Source organism: Pseudorca crassidens, chromosome 5 (assembly GCF_039906515.1).
Source record: "Pseudorca crassidens isolate mPseCra1 chromosome 5, mPseCra1.hap1, whole genome shotgun sequence".
Lineage (NCBI taxonomy): Eukaryota > Metazoa > Chordata > Mammalia > Artiodactyla > Delphinidae > Pseudorca > Pseudorca crassidens.
In genome coordinates this window covers 101,222,721-101,248,269 of record NC_090300.1, presented here as the reverse complement: position 1 = coordinate 101,248,269, position 25,549 = coordinate 101,222,721, and the positions used below count along the sequence as shown (strand labels likewise).

The following is a 25,549-nucleotide window of genomic DNA, read 5'->3' as shown; positions in this document are numbered from 1 at the left end:
AGAAGTTTAGCAATTTTTAATAAATCACTAAGTAGATTTCTAGTACCTTGCCCTTAGCTGTACATAAAAATGAACGTCTATAGCATCATGAATCATCACAGATAGAAGTCCTCCACCTTGTAGAGTATTTCTGTAGGAAAGCCTCTGTAGGAAGATGTGGGCTGAGGATCACGTGGGATCTGGCCCAGATTCAGTTCATATTTTGTTCATTTCTGTACCTTTAAACCTAGAAACACAGTAATAGCACAACAAACATTTTCTGAAAGAATGAATGAATCTTTTTCTCTACCCCTTTATTGCCTGGGGCTGGAGTAAAGATGGAGGAAGTTTGATGCTTTGCAGAAAGAAAAGAAAAATAAGTATAGGTCTGGGAAATAGCTGTCAGCAACAGCAAATCATCTTTTGAAAAGCAGGTAAACTTCAACCACTGAATTCGTCTTTGAGGAGCCTATCTGTAGAACTGATATTTTTTTTCCTTTGAAGTTCTTTCTTATAAATAGTATGTGGTTTTGTGTGTAAGGATAATCCTTACCTTTCACCTGAAAAGTAATTTAAGCCAAATTTTAAAGGAAATCCTACTAATCACTGTTCAGGCCTTATTTCTGTTAAACGTTACAAAATCACTTGGAAAATGAACAAATGCCCATTTTGACAAAGCATTCTGCTATGCCCTGGGGCTCCGAGACAGTTCTGGCTTCTCTCAGCCCTTAAGAGGCAGCCTGAGGGCCCTGGCGCCCAAGCAGGGTGAGACAATGGTGAAGGTTAAACAAACCATAAAAGGCGCAGCCACCTTGGACCGCAGAGCAGCTGCTAATGCAAAAATGACTAGGAGCATCTGCCATTGGTGGGATTCTAGAATGTTCAGTCATAGACCACAGAAGGGAGCTGACACGAAGCTCATGTTGGTATGTATGTTCAGAACAGATGGCAGCAGTAAGAAGCAGCCCCTCATCTCTGTGCTGCAGAGTGAAGCCTCTAAATAAGAGATGACAACCCAGCTTTGATGAGAAGAGAGGACGTGGAAAAGGTGGAGGTGGAAGGAAGAGGTTCAAAGGGGCTTTTCCTAAACACTGTACGGTGGACCCCCGAAAGCTCCGCCACACTCCTTCACTCTTCAGTTTGCTGTCTGGAAGGAAAGATGCACCCTTTTTCCAAACAGAGGAGCATTTCAACGACAGATTTCAATGTGGAAGACATTGCTGAAAACTTTTCCTGAGAGTCTTCCTATAATTTTGATGAGAGCTGGGGAGGCGAAGCTACTGAAAATACACACTTCGCCGGGTGCTTACTACGTAAGTTTATGACCCCAGTCAATGCAAAAATCAAACGATGGATCTGCTATTTTAAAAGAAACATTAAAGACACCAAAATATAAAACATTTTCTCTCTTTCATGGACTCTGTCTTGACCTGTCATGGTATTTACTGGTTATTTCATGTTGTGCCCTGCAGAGGCGTACAAACCCTCACCTCCCCCCATCCCCTCCCTCCTGACTGTGTGGGACCCTTTCCCACCAGAAGCAGCCTCAGCATCAAAGCACCTTACCCCACACCTTAGCCCCCAGGGCAAAAAAAAGCCAGTCTCCCTTTCCCAAAGGCCCGCCATCAGAACCCACAGACCCCAAGGGATTGTAACCTCAGTCCTGGGACAGAGCTACCTGAATGGGGGTGGGAAAGAAGCTAACGCACTGTGTCACTGCCAGCCAGTGTGGGGACTGCTGCCACCACATCCTGCAAGATGTCACCAAGGGGGGAGGTGCCCACCAGACCCTCCCTGCATCCACACCCAAGTCCCTGCGGAAGGTGGAGGGCAGTAGTAGTTGCTAAGTGGAGGTGGAAAGAGGAAGGCCTACAGCAGCGGGTGGGGGACCAGGCAGCTGAGAAGCAAATTAAGGGAGGGAGTGGCAGACAAAGACAAGAGCCCAGGCGCCAAGCCCTCAGCACACACACCGTTGTCCCATCCCACCTCACTGATGAGATAAAACTGAAAGGTAAGCTTACTAACATTTCCAAGACAGCAAAGCATTAAACTTCACTGCAGGGTTCCTCTGAGTGCACTGGTCACATGCCCAGGAAGCCACACCCGACCTGCCCCTCCATCCCCAGTCCCTCCCCGCATCCTGACCACAACCCAGATGGACCAGGTAATTCCTCATTTCCTGTCATCCTGGCTTTCAGTCTGGAGCTTCTCACTCAGCCACTGTCCCTAGCTAACCCTGCCTCACTTGCAAGCGCTGACAAATTCTCTCCCTGACCCTGGAAACCAATACTTGAACTCTTTCTCCTACGACTTGCTGCCACAGCCAGTACCCATCCTTTCCTAGCTTAGAGACCTGTTAGACATTAAAACTGTTGACTTCATTGTCGTAGTTTTTTCCTTGCCTGTGTTTTATATGTGCACCCCACAGAGAAGTTTAATGTAGGGTGTTGTCTGTGAACTTGTTTAATGTTTGGCAAGGGCTGGCTCTTGATGGAGAGCCTGCACACACACACATTTTCCAGTGAATGCATCAGGTTTTTAATGTTATCTCTACAGGAAATATGACTGAAAAGTTGGGACTTTGGATATTTTCCTTTCAAATAATAAAGCTAGATCATGTTAACTATTAGGTGGTAAACCAGAGCCTTCAAATCGGCAAGGTGTTTTCTTTCTTTTTAAATGCTCAGTCAGCGTTACCATGCGGGGGTTGAGGGGGTCAGGAATAATTCCCAGGAGACGAGTTTGTACATAGGATTCAAAGGTCACATAACACTTAGACGCCATGGGGAAAGCACTATGGCATGGTGGTCAAATGCACGGGCTTTAGAGCCAGCCTGCCACCTGCAGACTCCTTCACTACTCAGGGATTTACTGTCTTCATTGGGAAGAAGAGGATGCTAATAGTAGCTGCATCAAGGGGTTGCTGTGAGGAATCAATGACCCGTCTCTGTAAAGCCCTTGGCCCAGCATGTTGTAGGTGCCCAATGACATTAAAGCATCAGCTCGTGGGTTGGTGAGAACTTCCACTCCAGCATTTGGTGAGCGGCTACTATGCACTCAGCCTCGTTCATGAAATGCATCAGGCCAACCAGTGGCAAACCTCTTCTCCTTGAGGAGTACCCCCAGTGGCAGAGAAAAGGCTGAGCTATTAGCTTGGAATCAGGTGATGAAAGACTGGGGGACGATGCTAAGAATTCAAGGCTTTCTCCCACGTGTATATTATGCACATAATTTTTCAACTAAACTGGGACACTCTTGAGAGAAATGGGAGCACCATTAATAATTAAGCCAGAACCGCAGGTGTAAACCATAACCAGGCCTGAGAAATAGGGTAGAGTCAACGCTGTAAGCCAGTTACATCATTTTTTTTCTCCTAGAGATTTCTACCCCAGGCAAAGAGGGACTTTATCGTGTTGACTGGGAGACCTGCCCAGCAAACTCCCAGCAAATTCTGGGGAGTCATTTCCTACACGCACAGATCTATTGACCCTGATCATGGAGTACACGAGGGACGGTGAGAGTCAGCTCTCACCCTGAGCAGCTGTTTGTCTGGTGAGACATGACTAGTGAAAACAAAAGCAAAATAATGAAAATGGAACAATCCAAACCAGAATGTGAGTAAATGCTGGCGCTCGCAGCATAGCACTTCAGACGGGATCAGTATGTGACAGAGTGTTGTGTCCAGAGAAAGTAAAATGTTTAAGGAAATAATATATGGGTGGTTAGGAAACTAGGATTTGATCATAGTCTTTGGTTTTGAGACGCATTCCTAAAAGTAAAGGAAATTATAAAGTCTAAACATTATCTAGTATCTGTCCCAGATAACCCTCTAATTTATCCTCCTATTGGCAGCTATCTTTCTAAGACCACTTCTCATCAACAAGCCTCTTGCCATAAATCTGGGACAGGGTATACTTTTGACCCATGACAAAAGGGCCATACGCTATTTTGGGGAACCCTTCTAGAAATAATTAAGAATAAATTTTTTAAAGTTAGATTTTGGTCTCAGTGCACTGTGCGATACCTTTGAAAAAAATTGTTGTGCTTTATATAAGAATATTGAGTTTCTTTTATTGTATTTCCAAGAAATGATAAATTTGGAGACAGTTTATCTATTGTTTGGTGAGATCAGGAAGACCATGGAAACATTATAGTTGAATCCGATAGAAAAAATAGAACTTTGAAAAGATGTTATCTTTTTTTATAAAAAATAGAACTTTGAAAAGATGTTATCTTTATCTTAAAACAGGTGAAATAGGCATCTGTTATCAAACAAGGCTTTTCTGGTATAAACTCATGGAGAATTGTTTCAGTGGTGGCATAACATTTATTAAGAAATTGGTACCCACTAGGCCAATTTCTTTAAAAATTCCCCTTTGAAGCTTACTCAAGTTCTGCTAAATTTTGCACCTTGGAGGAAAATAAAGTGATTCTGAGATTCCTATTATTTTAATGAAAAATCTGGATTAATCTTGACTATTTAAAGCCAAATACTTCCCAGTGATAAAACCATTTTCAGAGAAAGAACTAAGTAAGAAATAGTTTTAAACAGAAGAGAAAAATGCATCTTAAATGTGACCCACAGCTATTTCAGACTTCCTGGGTCTCTCCCTTGACTCTCACCCATTCATTCATTCATCATGCTTCTAAATTATGACAACATTGGACGTGAAAAAGAAATCTAAGGCTTCTAGGGTCCTTAACTCCTGGGAGTTTTCTATTTGTATAGAGTCTGGGACTAGACACACCAAAATAAAAACAAATAGCAGTTTATTAAGAGTGATGGTCAAAGAAAATGCTTAGCCTCTAGGATATTCACGGAGAGAGACAAAAATGTTGCCTTCCTTGGCCAGATATGGCCTTAGGAAGAGTAGGGGCAGTAGGGCTTGACAGGGTAGCTCACAATAAAGAAAGATGGTGGTGGTGGTATGGGTAGAAGAGACCAAGTTTTGGGGACACAGGAACTGCTTTACATATTTTAACTCATTTAAACCTTAATGAGTTAGGTAGCCAATGGCTCCTTCCATGATACATGGCCTTTCCTTTTGTCTGTTTACTATTTAAAGGACATTATAAAAAGAAAAAAATAAGTAAATAAAATAAAGGACATTATAGAAGCAACAAATCAGGGGCTTGTGTGTACTTTCCTCTGTAGAAGAACAGATAAAATTCCCTACGTTTTGAGAGGCGGTAGAGTGCAGTGTTTCATAGCTCAGGTTCTTGAGCCAGACTTCCTGGGTTCAAACCTTGGTGCTATTTACCATCTGAGGCACTTTGGGAAGGTTACTTAAAACTCTCAGAGGTTCAGTTTTCTTATGTGTAAAAGGGCACTAATACTACTACCTACCCCTGCGTAACTATCATATCCCTCATCTGCATTTTGGGACTACCTTGTATTCACCGCAGGAGGCTATTTTGCTCTTTCCGCTCAGTCTCCTGCTAATTCTGCCAGAGATGAGGAGAACTGAGCTGGCTTCAATGGCTGACACTGTATCTTTTCTTCCTGTTAGTTTACCTTGCCCATTTTCACTAGTTATTTTTCAGCTTAATTAATTCCTTATATAGTTCCTTCAGTTATTTTCAACCTCCAATTTTTCTTCAGTGAATCCACCATCACCTTCCTTGTGGCACTTACAATAAATATTCACTCATTTTTTGTCATTAGGTAATATTTATCCTTCCCTGTAATAAATAGTAGAATATCTATCATTTTGTATTTCATCCCACTTCCATAAAAATGAATAGAGCATGCTTAAATATTTTTATGACGAAGAGAAAATGACAGCTGAAGTTCTAAGGGTTGCAAGGATGAGAGAAAATTGTGCATTTGCTCTTGCTTTCTAAACAAATGTAAAAATTAAGGGGTAAAACTTGTAAGGGGTGTTAATAATATAGAGGAATATAAATTGCATTTATAAGCATATAATTTTCATATCTGAATCATTGTAAATAAATTTTATTCAAAAAAATTTTAAATGAATTTTCCCCAGTGAAATAAAAAGCAAGCAAGAAATGTCAGAATAAGAAACTGATGATTAAAGTTTGGCCTGAACTTGTTAAGATAAAACTACCATCAGTTAAAATAAATGAGACAGTGGCAAGGTCTTATTTTGATCTATATTTAGTAGGACAGGTCAAAATTCTTGCCATGTTCTTGCTAAAAATTGCTTTGTAAGACAGAGACAAGAAAAGTGAAATCTAGGGATGCCAAACCCTTTCAGCTGTATCTTGCGAAGATTCACCTTCTCCTTTGGAGGCCACAGCTGTGAAACTCTAATAAGAGTCACCTGACAACAGTATTCAGCCAATTGCACTGAAAGGGAATCCCCCCTTTAGGACTAAAAGATGGTGACTATGGAAGACACTTGTGTGTGAGCCAAAAGTGCTGTGTCACTGTCTTAGCTTTTGCTTCTTTGGTTTCTTAATCAGTTTGGGGAGTTATCCTTTCCAAGAAAACACTTCTTAGTTGCGATAGACAGTAGTATGGTTACTTCTTTTCAGTTACTGACAGCTCTGCTAAAACAATCTACCTCTGCAATTTTACTGACACTGCATCCTCCAATAAACAAACAAAACAGAAAACGAAAGCACAGGACTATTACTTGGACTAAGGTTTTTTAATCTAAGCGCTAAAATCTTAGAGCTGACCAAAACTTTACCAGTGATTTAGTCCATTCATTATTAGCAACTGAAACAAAGCTCAGAAAGTTAGGTATATTATCTAAAACCACTCAGTTTGTTATCATAGCAACTAACAAAAATTATAAAACATACCTACTCTGTGCTAGGGTTTATGTTAGTCTTATCATAATAATTTATAGTCTTCACAAATAATTTATAGTCTTCACAACACTCCTGAATGATTATTTTTCTATTTTATAGATGAAAAAAATGAAACTGAGAGAAGTTCAATGACTTACCCAGAACTACTTCGTAGTAAGTAGTTGTGTTGAGTTTGAACCCAGGTCCGTCTCCCTGAAAACATACATATTCTTTCCCCAAATGGTGCTGCCTCTCCAGGCAGAGGAGGATCTTTCCCAGAATGTAGATGTTAGCATTCTGGTCCAGGATCTCTCCAGGGCAGAGCACCTCAGAGCTATCGGTATCGTGTCTGCCTCCTCCCTAGCAGGAATCACTCTGAGGGGTTACCGGCAAGATGGCGACCAGGGCGAGTAACTGAGAGGCTCAGTGTGAGAAACTCGCTCTCTTAGGGCGGTGAATGTAAAGGTTAGCAGCTGTGAGAACATGAGGATTAAGCAATTTGCCCTCTTATATCCCTTTGGAGTCCTAACACCTGGTTGGAAGACAAATCCTTAAGTCAGAATTCCTGGTAGTGATAAATATATATGACTTTTTTCCAATTTAAGCTTTTCTTGCAGTAAGGATACTAAAATAACTCCTTAACTTGCTCTACAAAACAGATGGAATGTAACTTTTTCCTTCCCAGGTGACGTTGATTAAAGTATTTTCAGAGGTCAAGAGAACATCATAAAGTATGAGTCTATAAAGATTCAATGTCAAAAAATTCTCATTTTTTTCCTTTTTTGGATGTTTGCAAAATTACCAACAGCTGAACATAAAAGTAACAAAGCAAAAATTGAATGTGTAAGCCAGAAATGAGAACATTCATGATGTGGGAAAAAAGGTTAGGGGAAACTAGCAGATCTATTATATAAGAATCATATTTTAGCACATCACTGCAGGACTCAAGGCTATTAATGGTTATTAATAGTCACCTGGGAAAATACTACTTTTTCTACTGCTCCCATTAATCTACAAAAATCTTAGAAGATTCTACAGAAGTAAAAGTTTTACAGACATTTCATATGAATCTTAATTTCCAAAATAGCAAAAGGGAATATTTTGTTTTTTATTTTTACATGTAAGACCAGCAAGTGACTTTTGAAAATACCTCTGTCAATACTAGATAGATAGATATTAAAATAAATGTAGAAATGCTTATAAATGATTATTTAGTAGGAGTCTTAGTCCACATATCACTAAACGTTAACTTCAATATTTCTGAATGATCAACAGCTTCTCATTTCAGTGGTGGGATCTTTTAAACACATCAAGAAGTGGAATGAGTCAAACAAAGTGACACTTAATCTTTGTTTCGAAAACGAAAGTAAGTTACAATATTTGGGTATAGTTTGGTGCAACTGAAGAAATACTACTATCCTCTCACAGAATAAAGAAAGAAGAGGGGTTAAAAGTGACGCTTTTTTTCCATAAAGAAATAAAAATTCTTTGCTCTTGCAACTTGGACCCAAGGGATTTCAACTCATCACTTTATGATCATGAATTTACTAACATGCCCACAGCACATCTGTGAAAAATAGACTTTATTACTGTTTTACAGATGAACAGAATTGAGAATGACCATACTGTAAATTGGTAGCAGAAAGGGAATAGAATAGAGACACAAATTTCAAACATACAGTCTGTGCCAGGCAGAATAATAGCCCTCAAAGATTGCCCACATCCTCATCTTCAGGACCTGTGAATATCTTAGGTTACAAGACACAGGAGAATTAAGGTTGCAGATACAATTAAGATTGTTGATCCACTGATCTTAAAATATGGAGAGTAGCCTGGATTATCCAGGTGGGCTCAATATAATCATGAGGATCCTTAAAAGTGGAAGAGGGAAGGCAGAAGAGATCAGAGTGATGTGGTGTGAGCAATGTTTGCCCCAATGTTGTTGGATTTTTTTAATTGAAGTATAGTTGATTTACAATATTATATTACTTTCAGGTGTACAGCATAGTGATTCAGTATTCTTACAGATTATACTCCATCAAAAGTTATTATAAAATAATGGCTATAATTTCCTCTGCTGTATGATGTATCTTTGTTGCTTTTCTATTTTATACATAGTAGTTCATATCTCTTAATCCCTTGCCCCTGCTCCCTTCCCTTTCCCCTTTGGTAACCACTAGTTTGTTTTCTATATCTGTGAGTCTTTTTCTGTGTACATATACATACCATATATATATATATATACATATATATATTCATTTGTATTGTTTTTTAGATTTGAAAGTAGAAGAGGAATGTGGGCCCCTCTAGAAGCTGCAAAAAAGCAGGGAAACAGGTTCTCACCTCAGAGCCTCCAGAAAGGAATGCAGCCCTGCCTACAGCCTTGACTTTAGCCTAGAGAGACCCACATTGGGCTTCTGACATACAGAACTATAAGATAATAAATTTGTGATGTTTTAAGCCGCCATGTTCATGGTAATTTGTTATAGTGGCAATTGAAAACTAATACACAGCTGTTTAATCATTTAAGAGCCATTACTACAATCATAATCATTAAAAAAGACTGTAAATAATCAATTTAAGCAACCAGAGGATAACATTTAATTTGGAAATGCAAGTCCATTTTGAAGTAATAAAAGTAGAAGCACACAGATTCCTTGGCATAAAGAAAGATGGAAAAGGAAATATCTAAGAGGAATGTTTTTTTCCTTTTCCACCAGAATACTAGAAGAGAAAGGAGATAAATAAAAAGAGCACATTGATCTAAAGGATAAGGTAAGAGTTTTAAAAATGCTGCTTGCAATAGCCTTCCAGGAGAAGTTTGGGAAGCTTTGTGCTTAGAGATCTTTAAGGTACACAGTGATCTATTCTAGAATGGTTTAGATATATATTAGCCTGATGACAATGGCCTAGACTACACAATCTCTCATGGCCTCCTCCAGCCTAAATATTCTACACAGACTTGACTCTGTTCCATTCAGTGCCACAATATTTATTACCTATCTACACAATGTAGGTCATCCTGCTATGAATAACCAAATAAGACATAAACTTTGACTTTAAAAAGTTCACAGTTTAATAGTGAACCAGAGTTAAACAACCAACCATATTTAAGCTAGACAATGAAAAGAATCATAAGGGGTGGATAAGTGATATATTGATTAAAAATCATTAAATATCTAAAAATCAATGCAAAATAACCAATGCATTCTTACTGATTATAAAACAAACAACATCATTGGTCACCACTGCAGATTTCCAGGCATCAATTTATTACGATGAGAATTTATCCTGTCTTTCCTAAAACACTAGATAAGAAACGTGAAAAAGTAAATAAAATTCTTTAATGTAGAATTTCAGCTAAAAATTACAGAAGAAATGATAGAATTAGATTCTATCTAGAATGTAAAACTACCAAACTACCATTTTACAACCTCTGTATAAAATAATGCATCTGGGCAATGAGCATTGATAGATGCTAAAACCATTAAGTGAAAATTTGATGATGAATTTTATAATGGAGGGATCAGGCTGAGGCCACCTAAACACACCAAACTGCTTTAAACATCACTAAGTATGACACCAGCCATTATGTACCTCTTTGGGAGTTATTAGGAAATAAATCATACCATCTATAAAGTATTCTTTCTCCCCAAATGCTTAACCCAAATCTAAATATCTTTCACAGGAAAGTCAGGGATAGAGGAGCCAGTTCAAAAAGACATGGAAGCAGTCAGTTAAATACAGAATGTGAACCAGGATGCCTAATCCAATTTCTCCAGCAAATCAATGACATTTAAAAAGGGAAGGGAGAGAGGACTGTTATGGAATAAAAGAGACTAATGAGACCTAACAGCCAAATCTAACATATAGAACATATAGGATCCTGATTCAAAAAAGAAACAACTCTAAGAAGCATTTTTAAAGATCACCAGAGAAATTTAAATATGGACTAGGTATAAAAATATATTATGGGATTATTGTTATAATGTGATAAAAGCAAGGCATTATTAAAATTATTTCTTATCTATTAGAGGTGCATACTGAGGTGTTCATAAATTTTACAAATATGATATCTAGTTACACTTTTAAATACCCCTAAAAATAGCATGTGTGAAGAATACATGGAAAGAGATTAGCAAAACAGTGCTATGTATTTAAGTTGCATGATGAGACATGAGGGTAATTACAGGTTTCCCTCTCCTTATATGTTTGAATTTTTTCATAATAAAAAGTTTTAAGGAATGAAAATAATTGTAAAGAAATAAAAAGGTACCTAGTCTATTTGATCATCCCTCATCACTGAATTAGTGAAAGCTTGGTATATCTGTGGTAGAAATTTTCTTTATAGTTTTCTACACATATTTTTCATTAGCAATCTGACTTCTATCACTTTAGGATTGAATGCCTTCCACATCATAGGGAAAGGATGTTTACTACTGACCAAATTTGCAATCTATATTACCAAGGATAAAAAATTATCATAAGTAAAATATTACTTCTAATGCTCAACAAGTAAAGGAGCAGTAGATCTGTTTCCGCTTGTTTGCGGGTACGTATACAGCTTCCAGTCATTTTTATAGTGGAGGGTGAATATGGTGGGGAAATATTTGCAAATTTTCAAATTCCTTATGGTTTATATAGTCAAGGTTAGTGTTGTTACATTTGTCAAAGTGCCTAATTCTCAAATTTTGAAGGGTTACAAACTGTAATGTGTCTGCTTTAAAGTGCTTATCTTATGTAAAATTCAGTCCAGACATTTATAATTAATAATGTTACTCTCTTGCCTAATTTTATTTATTTATTTATTTATTTATAAATGTTTTTTGCAGTACGCAGGCCTCTCACTGTGTGGCCTCTCCCGTTGCGGAGCACAGGCTCCGGACGTGCAGGCTCAGTGGCCATAGCTCACGGGCCTAGCCGCTCTGCGGCATGTGGGATCTTCCCGGACCGGGGCACGAACCCGTGTCCCCTGCATCAGCAGGTGGACTCTCAACCACTGCATCACCAGGAAAGCCCGCTTGCCTAATTTTAAAGTACAACAGAGACTTCTCTATGAGAACAAAGGGCTGCAGGACAAAATAGATTCATCTTCAACATTGCTACATATATGCATGAATGTCAGATCTGGTCTACAGTAGTTCAAGTTATAGAATTAAACTTTGGAAGTTCATGAAAAGACTGTTTAGCAATAATCCTAACAGTGGATCAAAATATAAATCTTATCTTAGGCTATTCAGGAAGCCTTTGACAGCATTTTAAATAGATGATCCCTTTTTAAAAAAATGTTATCCTTTAAAAACCTTTTATTTGCAAATAATTTTTCTGGAGATGGCTTGAAGGTACCTACATCCTCAAATTACATTTTAATGTGATTAAAAATATTTTCAAAGAAATTTAAAATTTCATAACACAAATACAAACTTTAATCTTTTTGTCTGAAATACCCTAAAAATTTTTAAATGTAACACACTGTCTTTTCTTTTTAAAGGTAGCTTGGCATGAATAGACACCCAGAAAGCTGTAGATGGTATTTTCCACCAGAAGAAAGTAAAGACATAGTAGGGAGGAAAATTAATCCACATAAACAAGCTATGTTACAGAGATTTAAGGTATTTTAGCTAGTTTTTTTCCCTGTGCAAGTTTAGTTATGTGGTCAGGGACTGTAGGTATAATGGCAATGAAGTTGATTATTTCTGCAGTATAAGCAGGGTATGCATTACATATTTTTTAATGTAAAAAATTGTGCTATGGGTTACAACAATTATGAAGATGTTTTGTAATTATGGCATTTCGTTCGGCTGAGGGTATAGAAAGAATGATGCTTCGAGATTTATGTATCATATAACACCCATTACCTTTTTACCTCTTCTTCCTATGCCTGAAACCCAAAGATCTTACCAACCACGGCCTCAGTGTATTTCCCTTCCGCAGGAAGAGGGAAGTACTGGTTTGGTGATAAGTTGCTTCCATATCCCAGGAGAAAACCTTCCAGTTTTACATTAGGATGTGGACGCAGGAACTTCAAGAGGATGGAGTCACTTGTGGTATTGATGTGGACCTTCAGGTTTGGCCTTTTACCTAAAGATGGAAACAAAAATATAGGTGGCTGTTACTTCACCTCTTTAGCATCCAAAGTTACTGGCTAGAGGCATTGTTATTGGAAATCGTGATATCTAGCTACTCAAGATCACAGCACACCCACCAAAACAGCTAAAATACAGGTAATTTTGAGATCAAAGAAAACAGACTTAATAACATATAAAGCAAAAGCAGTCTAGAATACAAAGTAAAATCTTAGGGTTTAATATTTTGTAGTTTATAATTGAGCAGGTAAATGGGATTTAAGGCTACCTTGGCTATCCACAGTTGGTCAGAACCTTCATTTTATACATCCTATCTGGGAATGGTGAAAGGATCTGAAATTTCTTATCGGTAAATTGAATTACTGCACTTTAAAACCCCCAGCTTCCTCAGTGCTGGTCTCCAGCAGTATCCTCGCAGGACTTAGTGATTAACAGAGTTGGAAAGGGAGGGAAGTGGGTGGGTTTTGTCTTAGGGGTAACTGAGATAGTAGAATAAGGGATTCTAAAAGGAGCAGGGCTGAGAAGAAAGATGATTAGTTCCATTTGGAGTTCACTGGGTCAGTGAGACAACTGACTGTTGTCTCACTGATAGTCAACTTACTGTTGGACATTTCCAACAGTAAGTTGACTATCTAAGTGTGATGCTCACAAATGGGGTCCAGATCCATCGGGGTGTCTTTAGTTTATAAATGATTATTGGGTGAACTTCCCCAGAGAGACTGCAGAGTAAGCAGAGAAACTCTATATTTTCAAGGCATTATTATTATTATTATTATTATTATTATTATTATTTGGGGCCAGAAGGAGCTGGGTCCAAACTGCAGCTCTGCCATATACTTATAAGTGTGCCCTGGCTGCTCACTAACCTGTGCTTGAGCCTTCTTTCTTGATTTGTAAATTATGGATAACGATGTCTACTTTGACAGGTTGTTTACAAAGGTTAGTGCAAATGGCAATATCTTAAAGCTGGTACACAGTAATTGCTCGATAATTGGTTACTTAATCAGGTCCATCCAAAGCCCGTTAGTCACAGTTTAGAAATCCAAAAAGCTTTGTTAGGTTTTCGTAAGTTCATGTCAAACTAAGTTGGCAACAAAACTCAACCTGAACTGTTATGAGGCCACTTAGTCTTTCTTTAATCTCACTGAATAGTCAGTGTGACTTACTCACATGTTTAATTATAGGAATCTTTTTTAAAATTAATTTTTATTGGAGTATAGTTGCTTTACAATGTTGTGTTAGTTTCTGCTGTACAACAAAGTGAATGAGTTATCTATCTATCTATCTATCTATCATCTATCTCTCTCCACTCTTTTTAGATGCCCTTCCCATTTAGCTCACCACAGAGCATTAAGTAGAGTTCCCAGTGCTATACAGTAGGTTCTCATTAGTTATCTATTTTATACATAGTAGTGTACATATGTCAGTCCCAATCTCCCAATTCATCCCACCCCCACTTCCGCCCTTGGTAGCCATAAGTTTGTTTTCTACATCTGTGACTCTATTTCTGCTTTGCAAATAAGTTCATCTGTACCATTTTCCTAGATTCTAATTATAGGAATCTTAATTCCTATACTTAAATGTGCTTAATTAAAGGGTGCTGATCAAGACCTCACTGAACAGGTTACTTAATACATGGTCTAGGCATCCTAGTACATTTCTAAAATCCAAAGATTTTCTGAATTCTAAAACAAGTCTGGCTCTGAGAGTTTTAGATAAGAGATTGTGGACTTCAATTATTTTCTTTCTTTCTTTCACTGGGAATTCATATTTTAAAAATATTTTACCTATTGGGAAGACTGTATTTACCAACTTAATAATTCAGTCTATTTCTCATTAATCAAAGACTTATATTGTATATATACCAGTCAGGACCTCTAAATAGCATGTGTTTCCCAAAGCTATCACTCTAAATTTATACTATTCCAGTAAAAAGTCATCCTGGGTGACCTCAATATAGCCACATAGAAGAATTCCATTAGGCCTTTGAAGCAATAAAAACAACACGTCTTGGAGACCAGGCTGTGGGAACCACTCTCTTACTTTAGCAGTCAGTACTATTTCCAGGTATGTGCATAGTACTTTGTACTTCCCAAGAATTTGATAAAATTTCTATAACTTCTTGGTTCTCTGACTGCTATTGCTACACTTGTGGCAAAAAACCCAGAGACATTGAGCAGCTTATCCAAAAGTCTGAGGGAGACTCATCCCCAGCTCACCTAGTCCAATTCTCTTATAGGACAAATGACTAAATTGAGGGCAGCCACACCTCTATCAGTCTGCAGGTTAAGTTCAGCGTCAAAACCGCATCTTAGGTTCTCACTAGGCTGGACTTCCTGCTCTCATTTTTATTGAGAACTTTGTCATGACCCAAATGAGTAAGGAGTAGCTAACCCCCATACCATAATGCTGAAATTGATGTTAACTGATAATGTTTTGTCCTAACTTTATAAGATTTTGATAAGGTGATATATATATATCACCTTATCAAAATCATAGATAGACAGACAGATAATCTCACATATATAACACAGATTTTGGTCAAGCCAATTTTCCCCTTCTTAGTTATGTGCCTAGATTAACCCTACAGTTAATCTAGGGTTAATATTCTGCTACCTTATAAGGTTATCAGGTCTTACAATAAATCAAAAACCAGCTGGCCTCTTTCCAACACCTTGTTAGGAAGAAGAGATTAGGAATCTTCATGAACTTAGGTTGCACTCTTTTTGGGCTAAGAGTCAAGAGTCACAGCATCATCACATTAGACCTTTGCTCACAGACTATGGCCTGATGTACCATGTTATTCCCCCCCTTGGAAAGTAGGAAGGATGGCTGTACCAACTGAGAAAAAGGAAGGCTGTAAACAGAACTACTGACTAACAAAAGTGGAAGTGTTCTTGCTTCCTCTGCCCACAATTTTCATGACTCCAGTCTTTCTCCCTTTTGCTAATAATTTATGTCAATAAATACATCAACATCATGTAACTTTCTGAATATATTAGCATTTATCTGACCTACTTTCTCCAAAATTCCAATTCATACTACTCTCTAGAGCTAAACTTTTAAAAGTCCTGAGAAAGAAAAAAGCACACAAACAAATCTTTTCTCAAAACAGCATCACAAATTTAATAGTATATTGAGACTCTCATCTCAGTTCCTTACTGGATCTAGGAACTCAAATCCCTTTATTATCTTGCTACACATGAATTCTGTCTTTTTTTAAAAAAATTTTATTGGAGAATAGTTGATTTACAACATGGTGTTAGTATACTGGAAAATGAATCAGCTATACATATACATATATCCACTCTTTTTTAGATTATTTTTCCCATGTAGGCCATTACAGAGTACTGAGTAGAGTTCCCTGTGCTATACAGTAAGTCCTTATTAGTTTTCTATTTGTTACTTCTCAACATCGCTCATTTCTCTTTGGCCAGTATAAATCTTCTCACATTCTGCAATGCATACGAGGCCCTGGCCCTACACATATGCTCACATTGTCACCCAGCATGGATTCCCTCAATACCCCTTTGCTCACTCAGTTATGACCCTACTGACACTTTCAGAGCTCAGCAAAATGGTTAAGTAATTTTTTTGTCCTTTTCATCTGAATAAGTTTCTCACGTGTCCCTTCAAATGAATGTTTGGACTAGTATTCAATTTTACATTCTTAAACAATTTCCCCAGTATTTTAAGGTATATCTCAGTGCATTCTATAATAATTTTTCATCTTTGATAAATTTATCTTCACTCCAAGTAATTCTGGCTTAAAGGCCTGGAACACTAGTCATGTAATAACAGTTATCTTTCAACAGTTAGTACGAAGACCTCAGGTGAATGACTTAAGATAGAGATAATAAAAAAAAGTACAACATGATACAAGCTTAACTAGTAAAACATTGATAAATAAAGTGGCATATATATCACCCAGGAAAGCCCAGGAGTACAGAGAAATAAGATTACTGGAAGAATATTTTATTGCATCCTATATGAGAAACAAAGCCTATACTAATCAAGAGTGAGAGAAAATGAAGAATGTGAGCATTTCAGGAAAGCAATACTAGAACGGCTGAAAAAAAAGATTGCATGTTGGCAAAGTAGAACTTTGGAACTATGACAGTTGTTTCTAATCCTCTGTTTGCAACACCCTAGGGTATCTCTAAATATTTCCAAGGGTGTTGTGAAATTTTAAAAGAAAAAAAATCCCTTTCAAAACAAAATTAGAAATAATCCCCATTTAATTTTTAAAAGAAAATACATGCCCTGTGGCATTGAAAACAGTGAGGAAGGTAGTGAGATGAGAAAATCAGACAAAAGGTAGAGCACTACAAGTTCATAGAACCCTCTGGATCAACCAGAGGAGTCAGGTTGCTATTGCTATTGCTACAGGCACAGGTGCTGAGCAGATATTTAATGTTGACCCCAGAATTCTGAGTGCCTGTGGTCAGTGTCAATAAAACTCTGTAAAGAAACATAGCCCAAACACAAGGCACTTAGTTAAGCCAGCTAAACTACCATGGACATCCAGTCACTGATCTGTGAGAAAGGAGTTACCATCACAACCCATTTAGTAGGAGAAACTCTTTCATGGCTAATTTCTCTTCAGGTTATCTTAACACTTTCCAAAATATTTCAGAATGTGGTCTAAATTGCTGATATGAAGTTGGTCATGTTGATAAAACCACTTCAATAGAAAAACTGCAAAACACGAAAGTTCTCTTCTTAAAAGTAAAAACTATCTATTAGTGTAGTAGCAGTAAATGCCTTAGCCTCTAAGCTCTCAGTGTTGTAAAACAGTAAATAGCAAGTTTGAGAATAATCAGATTAGCAATTATTTCCATAATATATTAAGTAAAAGAATAGCTATAATAGTGATGTCAATAAAATAATGATTCACTTGTTTCAGGATTAAAAGAATAAACCCTATTCTTTTCTATAAACCCATAGTATGTTCCTCTTTTTTTACACACATTCTATTTACATTGCCAACCTGTATACTTGTTCAGTCACTTATTTTGTTATACAAAATCAAATTTTCTCAGACATCAAAATAATTAAATCAGTTTCCATCAGTTCAGATATGATATGTGAAGCATAGGCTTTAAAAAATGATAAACTGGACTTGATCGGATTTTAGTTTTGAACTTTAAAGGGACTAATAAGAAAAAGAAAAGGCTAACTGTAGATTGGCAGAAAACATTGGCAGTACATTTACCAATTAGAGGCTTGCATCCAGAATATTTAGAAGAATATTTTCTACTCAATCAGACAACAAAACATTTAAGAATAAAGGGCAAAAGCTTGAATAGATCCTTCACTAAAGGAAATATATGATAACCAAGAAGCACATGAAAAGATGACATGAGGGTTGTCAGATGTTTTCAGTAAGGGGTCAAATAGTAAATATTTTAGAATTTGCAGACCAGATGTTCTCTACTGCAACTACTAAACTCTGCCATTGTAGTACAAGAGCAGCTATAGACATTATGTAAATCAATGGACATGTTTGTGTTCCAATTAAACTATATTTATAAAAATAGGCAGTTGGCTAGATTTGGCCACCCAGTCCTAGTTTACCAACTCCTGGTCAACATCCTTAGTCTTCAGGGAAATGCAAGTTAAAACCACAGTGAGGGATATCATACACATTAAGAATGGCACAAATGAAAAGACTGTCAATAACAAGTGTTATGCAGAATTTGGAGCAACTGGAGCTCTCGTACATTTTGAGTGTGAATGTTAAATGTTTCATGAAGTTTCACCACTGGTGAAAACCGTTGGTCAGTTACCAAATAACCCATCAATTTCATTCCTAGGTATTTACTCAGGAAAAATGAAAATATAAGTTTATGCAAAGACTTGTGTGCAGATATTCAAAGCAGCACCAAAATGGAAAGAAACTAAATGTCCATCACCAGTTGAATGGATAAAAAAATTATGGCTTATCCATACAATGGGATATGAGCCGGCAATAAAACAGAACAACATTTCAATGTGGTTGAATCTCTCTGGTTTATCATAATGCCCCTGTAGAATAAGCCAAATTTTCCTCACCTCTGTAATCACCTTATACAGACTCTCCTGACGGGAGGACATTCAGGCATCTTGCCATTACAGCACTGGTGAAAGTAGTTTAATAGTGCCTAATATTATTATTCACCATTAAACAAATGGTACATATATAAAAGCAGCAAGTCCTTTTCAGGCATTACTATGCTCCAAGAACTGAACCTTCTAAGTTTCAGATGTATTCTGTGTTCTTCTCAGACAGTTAGCTTGCAAGTGGAAACATTCCAATGCCTTCATGATCAGAGCAGCTAATTAAGGAACTAACAATATGTCACATCTCAAGTGTATGTATTAAACAGGGCAGTTACTGTCTGATAACACATTCAAAATTTTCCCCCCCAAATCACAGCTGATGGCATAGATTGTGTTTAACTGAACTATAATGCTAAGTTATACAAACCATAATTTTAACATGGGACTTGGCAATAATTTAACATTTGTTTTAATTCTTAGGGAGTGAAAAAGGTATCATATAACAGTGGTGCTCACATGACTCTACCTGTCCTGGTACCATGATCCAAGGAAAGATGTTAGAAGGAGAAAGAAAACCATATGGAATTACATTAATTTTTCTGTGACAGCCACAAGGTAAAAGGAGTGGCCAAGGCAATTAGACAAGTGTCTTCAGTTGTTCCTGATCATTCAGTAGAAATGTGTAATCTGTAGTTTATAACATGGCTTTTCTTACCAATAACAACCACCTGAAAGCCAGTGACATGACTAGAAATTTTCCATAGCAAGAAAAGCACGGCACCTTCAGTTAAATATTTTAAGGAGAATGAAGATTAAATATTGCTATTAATCAAATAATATTGGGTATTACAAAAACTACTTCTACAAGTGCTGTAATGGCAAGATACTTGAATAACCTTCCATCAGAAGGAAAGTCTGTGCAAGATGGTTTCGAAGAAAAGGAAAGTCCGGGCCCATTCTGCAGTGCATGATGGCATGCCAGACAAGATAGGTGGAAGAAATTAAATTGCTTTGGTGATGATGGTGGTGGTGGGGTGTGTGTGTATTCAGAATTACAATTAAAAGCACTCACAGAATAATACGAGACAAATCCTTTTAAATTTTCAAGTTGTTATATTCTTTTTTTTTTTTTGTGGTACGTGGGCCTCTCCCTGTTGTGGCCTCTCCCGTTGTGGAGTACAGGCTCCAGACGCACAGGCTCAGCAGCCATGGCTCATGGGCCAAGCCGTTCCACGGCATGTGGGATCTTCCCGGACCGGGGCATGAACCTGTGTCCCCTGCATCGGCAGGCGGACTCTCAACCACTGCGCCACCAGGGAAGCCCCTGTTATATTCTTACTATTAACCCCGTGTATCTCACGGTATCCTGGCTCTCTGGATCTCCAGATTGGAATTCTTCCTCAAAACCCCATAGATTCTCTATCACTCTCTTCCCAACTCTTTACCAAGGCCCAGTAAAGAATTTTTGAGATCTTGCAAAGAGCTAGTGTGCAGTAAACACAGAGAAGCTCTACAACATGTCTTCCAGAAACAGGGATGTCAATGACAGTTGTTTAAGTTGCGCATTGCAAAAGTCTAAATGGCACCATTCAAACCATCTTTTATTTATGGCCCTATATAGCAGCCACATTCACAAAGATGATGCAAAAATAATTGCTATTTACAAAAATGGGCAATTTGGTAAAGGTAGCCATCTTGAAATTTTCTAATCTCTTCCCATAGGTCTCAAACTGCTCCCACCCACCCACCCCCGCCTTCTTACTTCATGCCTTTGATTTCTATCTTCCCTACCTTCTGATTCTGCTGTCACTGGTAATGAGGGGCTTTGGGTGGCGGGTTGCCTGGCTTAAGGAAGATAGGGACCCAGCTACAAACACTTTCGATATTGTGCTCCCTAACTTACAAATGAAATTACTTCACCAAATATATACAACTCAGATGATGAATCAGTGATCTAAATAAGAACAATTGAGGAAAAGGGATTCTGGGCATTCAGGAAACGATGAATTAATACCACACAGTTTTAGAGGTGAACAGAAGGCATCCCTTCTTTTGTTTTTTACAATATAAGAATATATGTATGGAAGCAACCTAAGTGTCCAGCAACAGGCAAATGGATAAAGATGTGGTATATACATGCAATGGAATATTACTCAGTCATAATAAAAGAATTAAATTTTGCCATTTGCAGCAACATGGGTGGACTTGGAGGGCATTAGGCTAAGTGAAATAAGTCAGACGAAGACAAATACTGTAAGATATCACTTACACATGGAATCTAAAAGAATACAACAAACTAGTGAATATGACAAAAAAAGAAGCAGACTCACAGATATAGAGAACAAATTAGTAGTTACCAGTGGGGAGAAGGAAGGGGGAAGGGGAAATATAGGGGCAGGGGATTGAGAGGTACAAAGTATTAGGTATAAAATAATATACAAGGATATATTGTACAACATGGGGAATACAGCAAATATTTTATAATAACTATAAATGGAGTATAACATTTAAAAATTGTGAATCACTATATTGTACACCTATAACTTACATGTTATATATCAACTATACTTCAATAAAAAAGAAAGTATATAAGAAATACCTTTTAAGAATATGTAAGAAAATATCTGAAAGTATAAGAAAAAAATCCTGATTAAAATAATTTAGATATATATAAAGCAAGATTTTTATAAATCTAAGGAAAGATGGCATTTTTTAAAAAGTATAGGAAAAAAGTTGTGGTTAAAGTCCCATAAGCCACATGGACCGCTGCCAAAGCCAGGGACTGGGGGGCTTTAAATAAACTCACAATTTGACTTTACACATACAGGATCAATGTTAGCAAGAAGCTCACAGCAGAGCGTCCCGTGATCTCTGCTCCAGCTCAAGCAGAGCGGGCTGCTCCCTCTCCTGTGCCCCAAGGTGAGACTGCCAGCTGGAGGACATGTGCCCACAGGCAACATGTGCTCTCAGAGTTCAGGAAATAAAAAGTCCAGCTTACCTGGAGAGCTCCCCTCAGAAGCCACACCTGAACGATTCCCATAGAGCTAACACCCCCCAGGAGTCAACTAGTTAACTTTTATTAGGACATTATGGTCATCAGCTACACAGAGGATGTTTTGCTATTGTTTTGCTATCAGAAAGAAATGCCATTTTGCCAAAAATCTGAGGGAGAAAATGTTTTCTTCCTAATGGGGCACTTTATATCTATTTGCCCAGATGTTTGTGTAAGTGAGTTCCATTTCAGCTAAAACAACCACGGTTTCAACCAGTTTCCACCTGGGTAAGAATTCCCAATGCCCTGATTCCTCAGGCCAATACTTCACCGTCTGGTGACTTTGGATGACTAAATTAGACTGAACCTGCCAATGTTGATATTTCAGCACCACTTGGCAGGGCTAACAGTTTTACCAAAGGAGCAAAAACTTCATTACCTACTTTATAACCCAACCAACAGCCCAGCAGGAAAATTACTTTTCGTAGACTACCTTCTAAATGAATGGCCTCTCATCCTTAAGGAGAAATCTTATCCTGAGACACATACAGTTGTCACTTGCACATACTTCCTTGATCTAATTCTCCCAAAATTAGTCTTTAAAGTCTGAAGCATGCTGGGGTTTTTTTTGTTTGTTTTCTTTTCCCCAGGGGGTGGGTAGAAGGGGCAACTACATGCAATCAATGACCATATATTTGCTATAAGGGAAAGGAGGCAGTAACCTGGTTCACTTCAAACAACTACAAAGTCTAAATAAAATCTATATTTGCTTTGGGGAATTTAGGGAATTAGTATTTTTACTCATCTGCTTTTCATTGTATCCATTCACTTACAACAAGGTACTAGGCATTAGTGATACCAATTCAAATATGACCTATCTGATCACAAAATTGTGCATCCTAGTAAATTAGGCACATAAATAAGTCAACTATTTCAGTGCAGCATGATTAGAACAATTTGTTCAATGCAGCTACAGTACAGGGGCTCTAGATCTGATGGAAGGGGTGGAACAAGAGGATATGTAACAAATGTGTCCCTTTGGTTTTATTAAACTGGTCACCAAAATAGTTTTTATGCCATGAGGATATGCCAAATTCAGGTAGGAAAGTAGATATCAAAATCTGTTTTGTAATACTTTTTCTGTACTGCTTTAGACAACTGGTAGATTCTTAGTAATTATTATTTTTTAATACATGTAAAAGAAAAAGAAGAAAAGGCTAAGGGGCTTAACAAAACTCATTCCTTTCTTTTCGTTCTTTTTGTGCTTGATTTCATGAAAATCCTGGAGGTGATTTGCTTACATGTTCTTGCTATTTAAAGTAAGGCATGATAACAATAGGTCCTCCTGATGGAAAAAGGGATAGGCTCCATGCCAGGGTTCTTAAAGAGGAGTCCCCCAATTAGAGCATCAGGATCACCTGGGAACTTGTTATAAGTACAAACTCTCAGACCCCACTCCAGACCTCTTGAATCAGAAACTTGTGGGTAGGGCAGTAACCTGTATCTCAACAAGCTGTTTGGGTAATTCAGATGCATACTCAAGTTTGGGAACCATTACTCTTTGCAAACTCAGTGCATTAAAATTAAAATTAGGGCTTCCCTGGTGGCGCAGTGGTTGAGAGTCCGCCTGCCGATGCAGGGGACACAGGTTCGTGCCCCGGTTTGGGAAGATCCCACATGCTGCAGAGTGGCTAGGTCCCTGAGCCACGGCCGCTGAGCCTGCACGTCCGGAGCCTGTGCTCCGCAACGGGAGAGGCCACAACAGTGAAAGGCCCACGTACCGCAAAAAAAAAAAAAAAAAAAAAAAAAAAAATTAAAATTAATGGGCCCAATGTCTTTTGAAAGAGATTTACAGATATACAATACAGTGTGGAGGAAAAAGGACCTCACCCACAATGTTAAATTTCCTGTCATGAGAATTTTATATATATTTTGGTCTTTGAAAAAACTCTGTGAATTACACTTTTCTGGGATTATAATTTCTGGAGATACAAAAGGTAAATCGTTTTTAAATGTTAGGAACATTTCTCTGACTTCTAGCATCAATTACATGTCTTTAAATCTGACCAATATTTAGAGACTTAAAATGTTAACTCATCTTTGCTTCTATGATAAAAAATTTTAAACATAAGAAAAGTTGTAAGAATTGTGCAGTGCACATCCATAGAGCCACCACCAAGAGTCAATGATCAATATCATACTATATTTGTTTTACCACATATTTATCCATCTCTCCATCCTTTCATCCATCCATCCATCTAACTTTTCAATGAATTTCAAAGTAAATTGCACTTCACTCTTCTTCCTCCTAAACACTTCAGTATGCATATCATTAACTAGAGTTCAATATTTATATTTTTCTTTGGAGATAAAATTTACATATAAATTAAATACATAAATCTTAACTATACATTGCTGATTCTTTCCAAATGCCATACGTATATGTAACCCAAACCCGTATCAGGATGTAGAATATTACCGTCAACCCAGAAGGTTTCCTCACATTCCTTGTCAGCCCATTCCCAGCCCATCTGCCTAGAAACAACTATTGTTCTATTTTACTCTCATAAATTCGTTCTACCTGTTCTAGACTTCAGTTAAATAGAATCATACACTATGTACTCTTTCATGTAAGGCTTCTTGCACTCAACATAATGTTTTGGAGATTTATCAGTTCTGTTTTGTGCATCAGTAGTTTTTGCTGTTGTTATTTTCACTGAATAGTATCCAGATAATTATTAAAACTAACATTTTTATGTCTTCCGATGTCTTCACAAAGTATGAACCTCTCTTGATTTACTGATTTTTTAAAATATTGATTATATTGTAATACAATTTTCTCTGAGAACAAGTGAATTTATATATATACATATTTTTTCTTTCCAGGTATTTAACATTATGCTATTTACCAGGTAAACAAAACTATTTATAAACTCTCCTATTTACAATAGACACCTAATCATAAGACTTAAATAAAGGTTTAATGGTAAAGTCATACAAAACTATATAATGATTTCATTTCCACTGGAAGGCTAAGCGCTGGTCACTGATACTCAAGTTCTCTGATATCTTTCCCTGTCACTCCCAGCTAATGGAACACCAGGCCAAGTGAGCCACTTTTGAAAATATTGACTTTCTTACGTCTAAGAGTGATTTTCACTAAGAAGAAACTAGATCAATTTAAACATGTGTCATAAAGAAAAACTAATTGCTTGTCCTGACAATCTCAAAATGATCATGTATCAAAAAACAGAAAAGCTGTCATTCTGATTAATATCAGTATCTTTGGTCAATTTTTCCAAAAGGACCAATATTTCTTATTCTTTTTGTTTCTCAATAGCTCCAATATGGGCAAAGAGTAAATTCTACTGACCAAGTAGAAGTTGAATTTAATTATAGTGCTTCTTTATAGGATGAAGCAGAAGATGCATAACTTCTACCAGCACTATAATAAATCCCGCATATATGAGATTATATAGCTCTTGTTAAAACATTGCTTGAGGGATCAAATTAGAAATACTTTTCATAAAAATGAAAATTTTGCCATCTTGTAAAACACCATCAAACAGTAACAAAACTTCCGTACATATTTCTGGCATTCATTCATTTCTGCAAAGTCATTTCTGCAAATAAAAACATAAGATGGATCTGGAACAAATGGTTTCACCCGCCATCACTGTTTAGACAT

At 37.4% G+C, this 25,549-nt stretch overlaps 1 protein-coding gene across 19 annotated transcripts in view; it reads right to left on the bottom strand.

Annotated features, from left to right (window-relative positions):
- Positions 1-25,549, bottom strand: part of ABI3BP (ABI family member 3 binding protein) — a 262,442-nt gene that overhangs the window by 186,384 nt on the left and 50,509 nt on the right. For all 19 annotated transcript variants that reach the window (XM_067739084.1, XM_067739065.1, XM_067739077.1 and 16 more), the window contains exon 2: positions 12,643-12,822. In XM_067739084.1, coding sequence (XP_067595185.1) covers positions 12,643-12,822 — 180 coding nt within the window. The remainder of the gene's footprint in view (positions 1-12,642; positions 12,823-25,549) is intronic.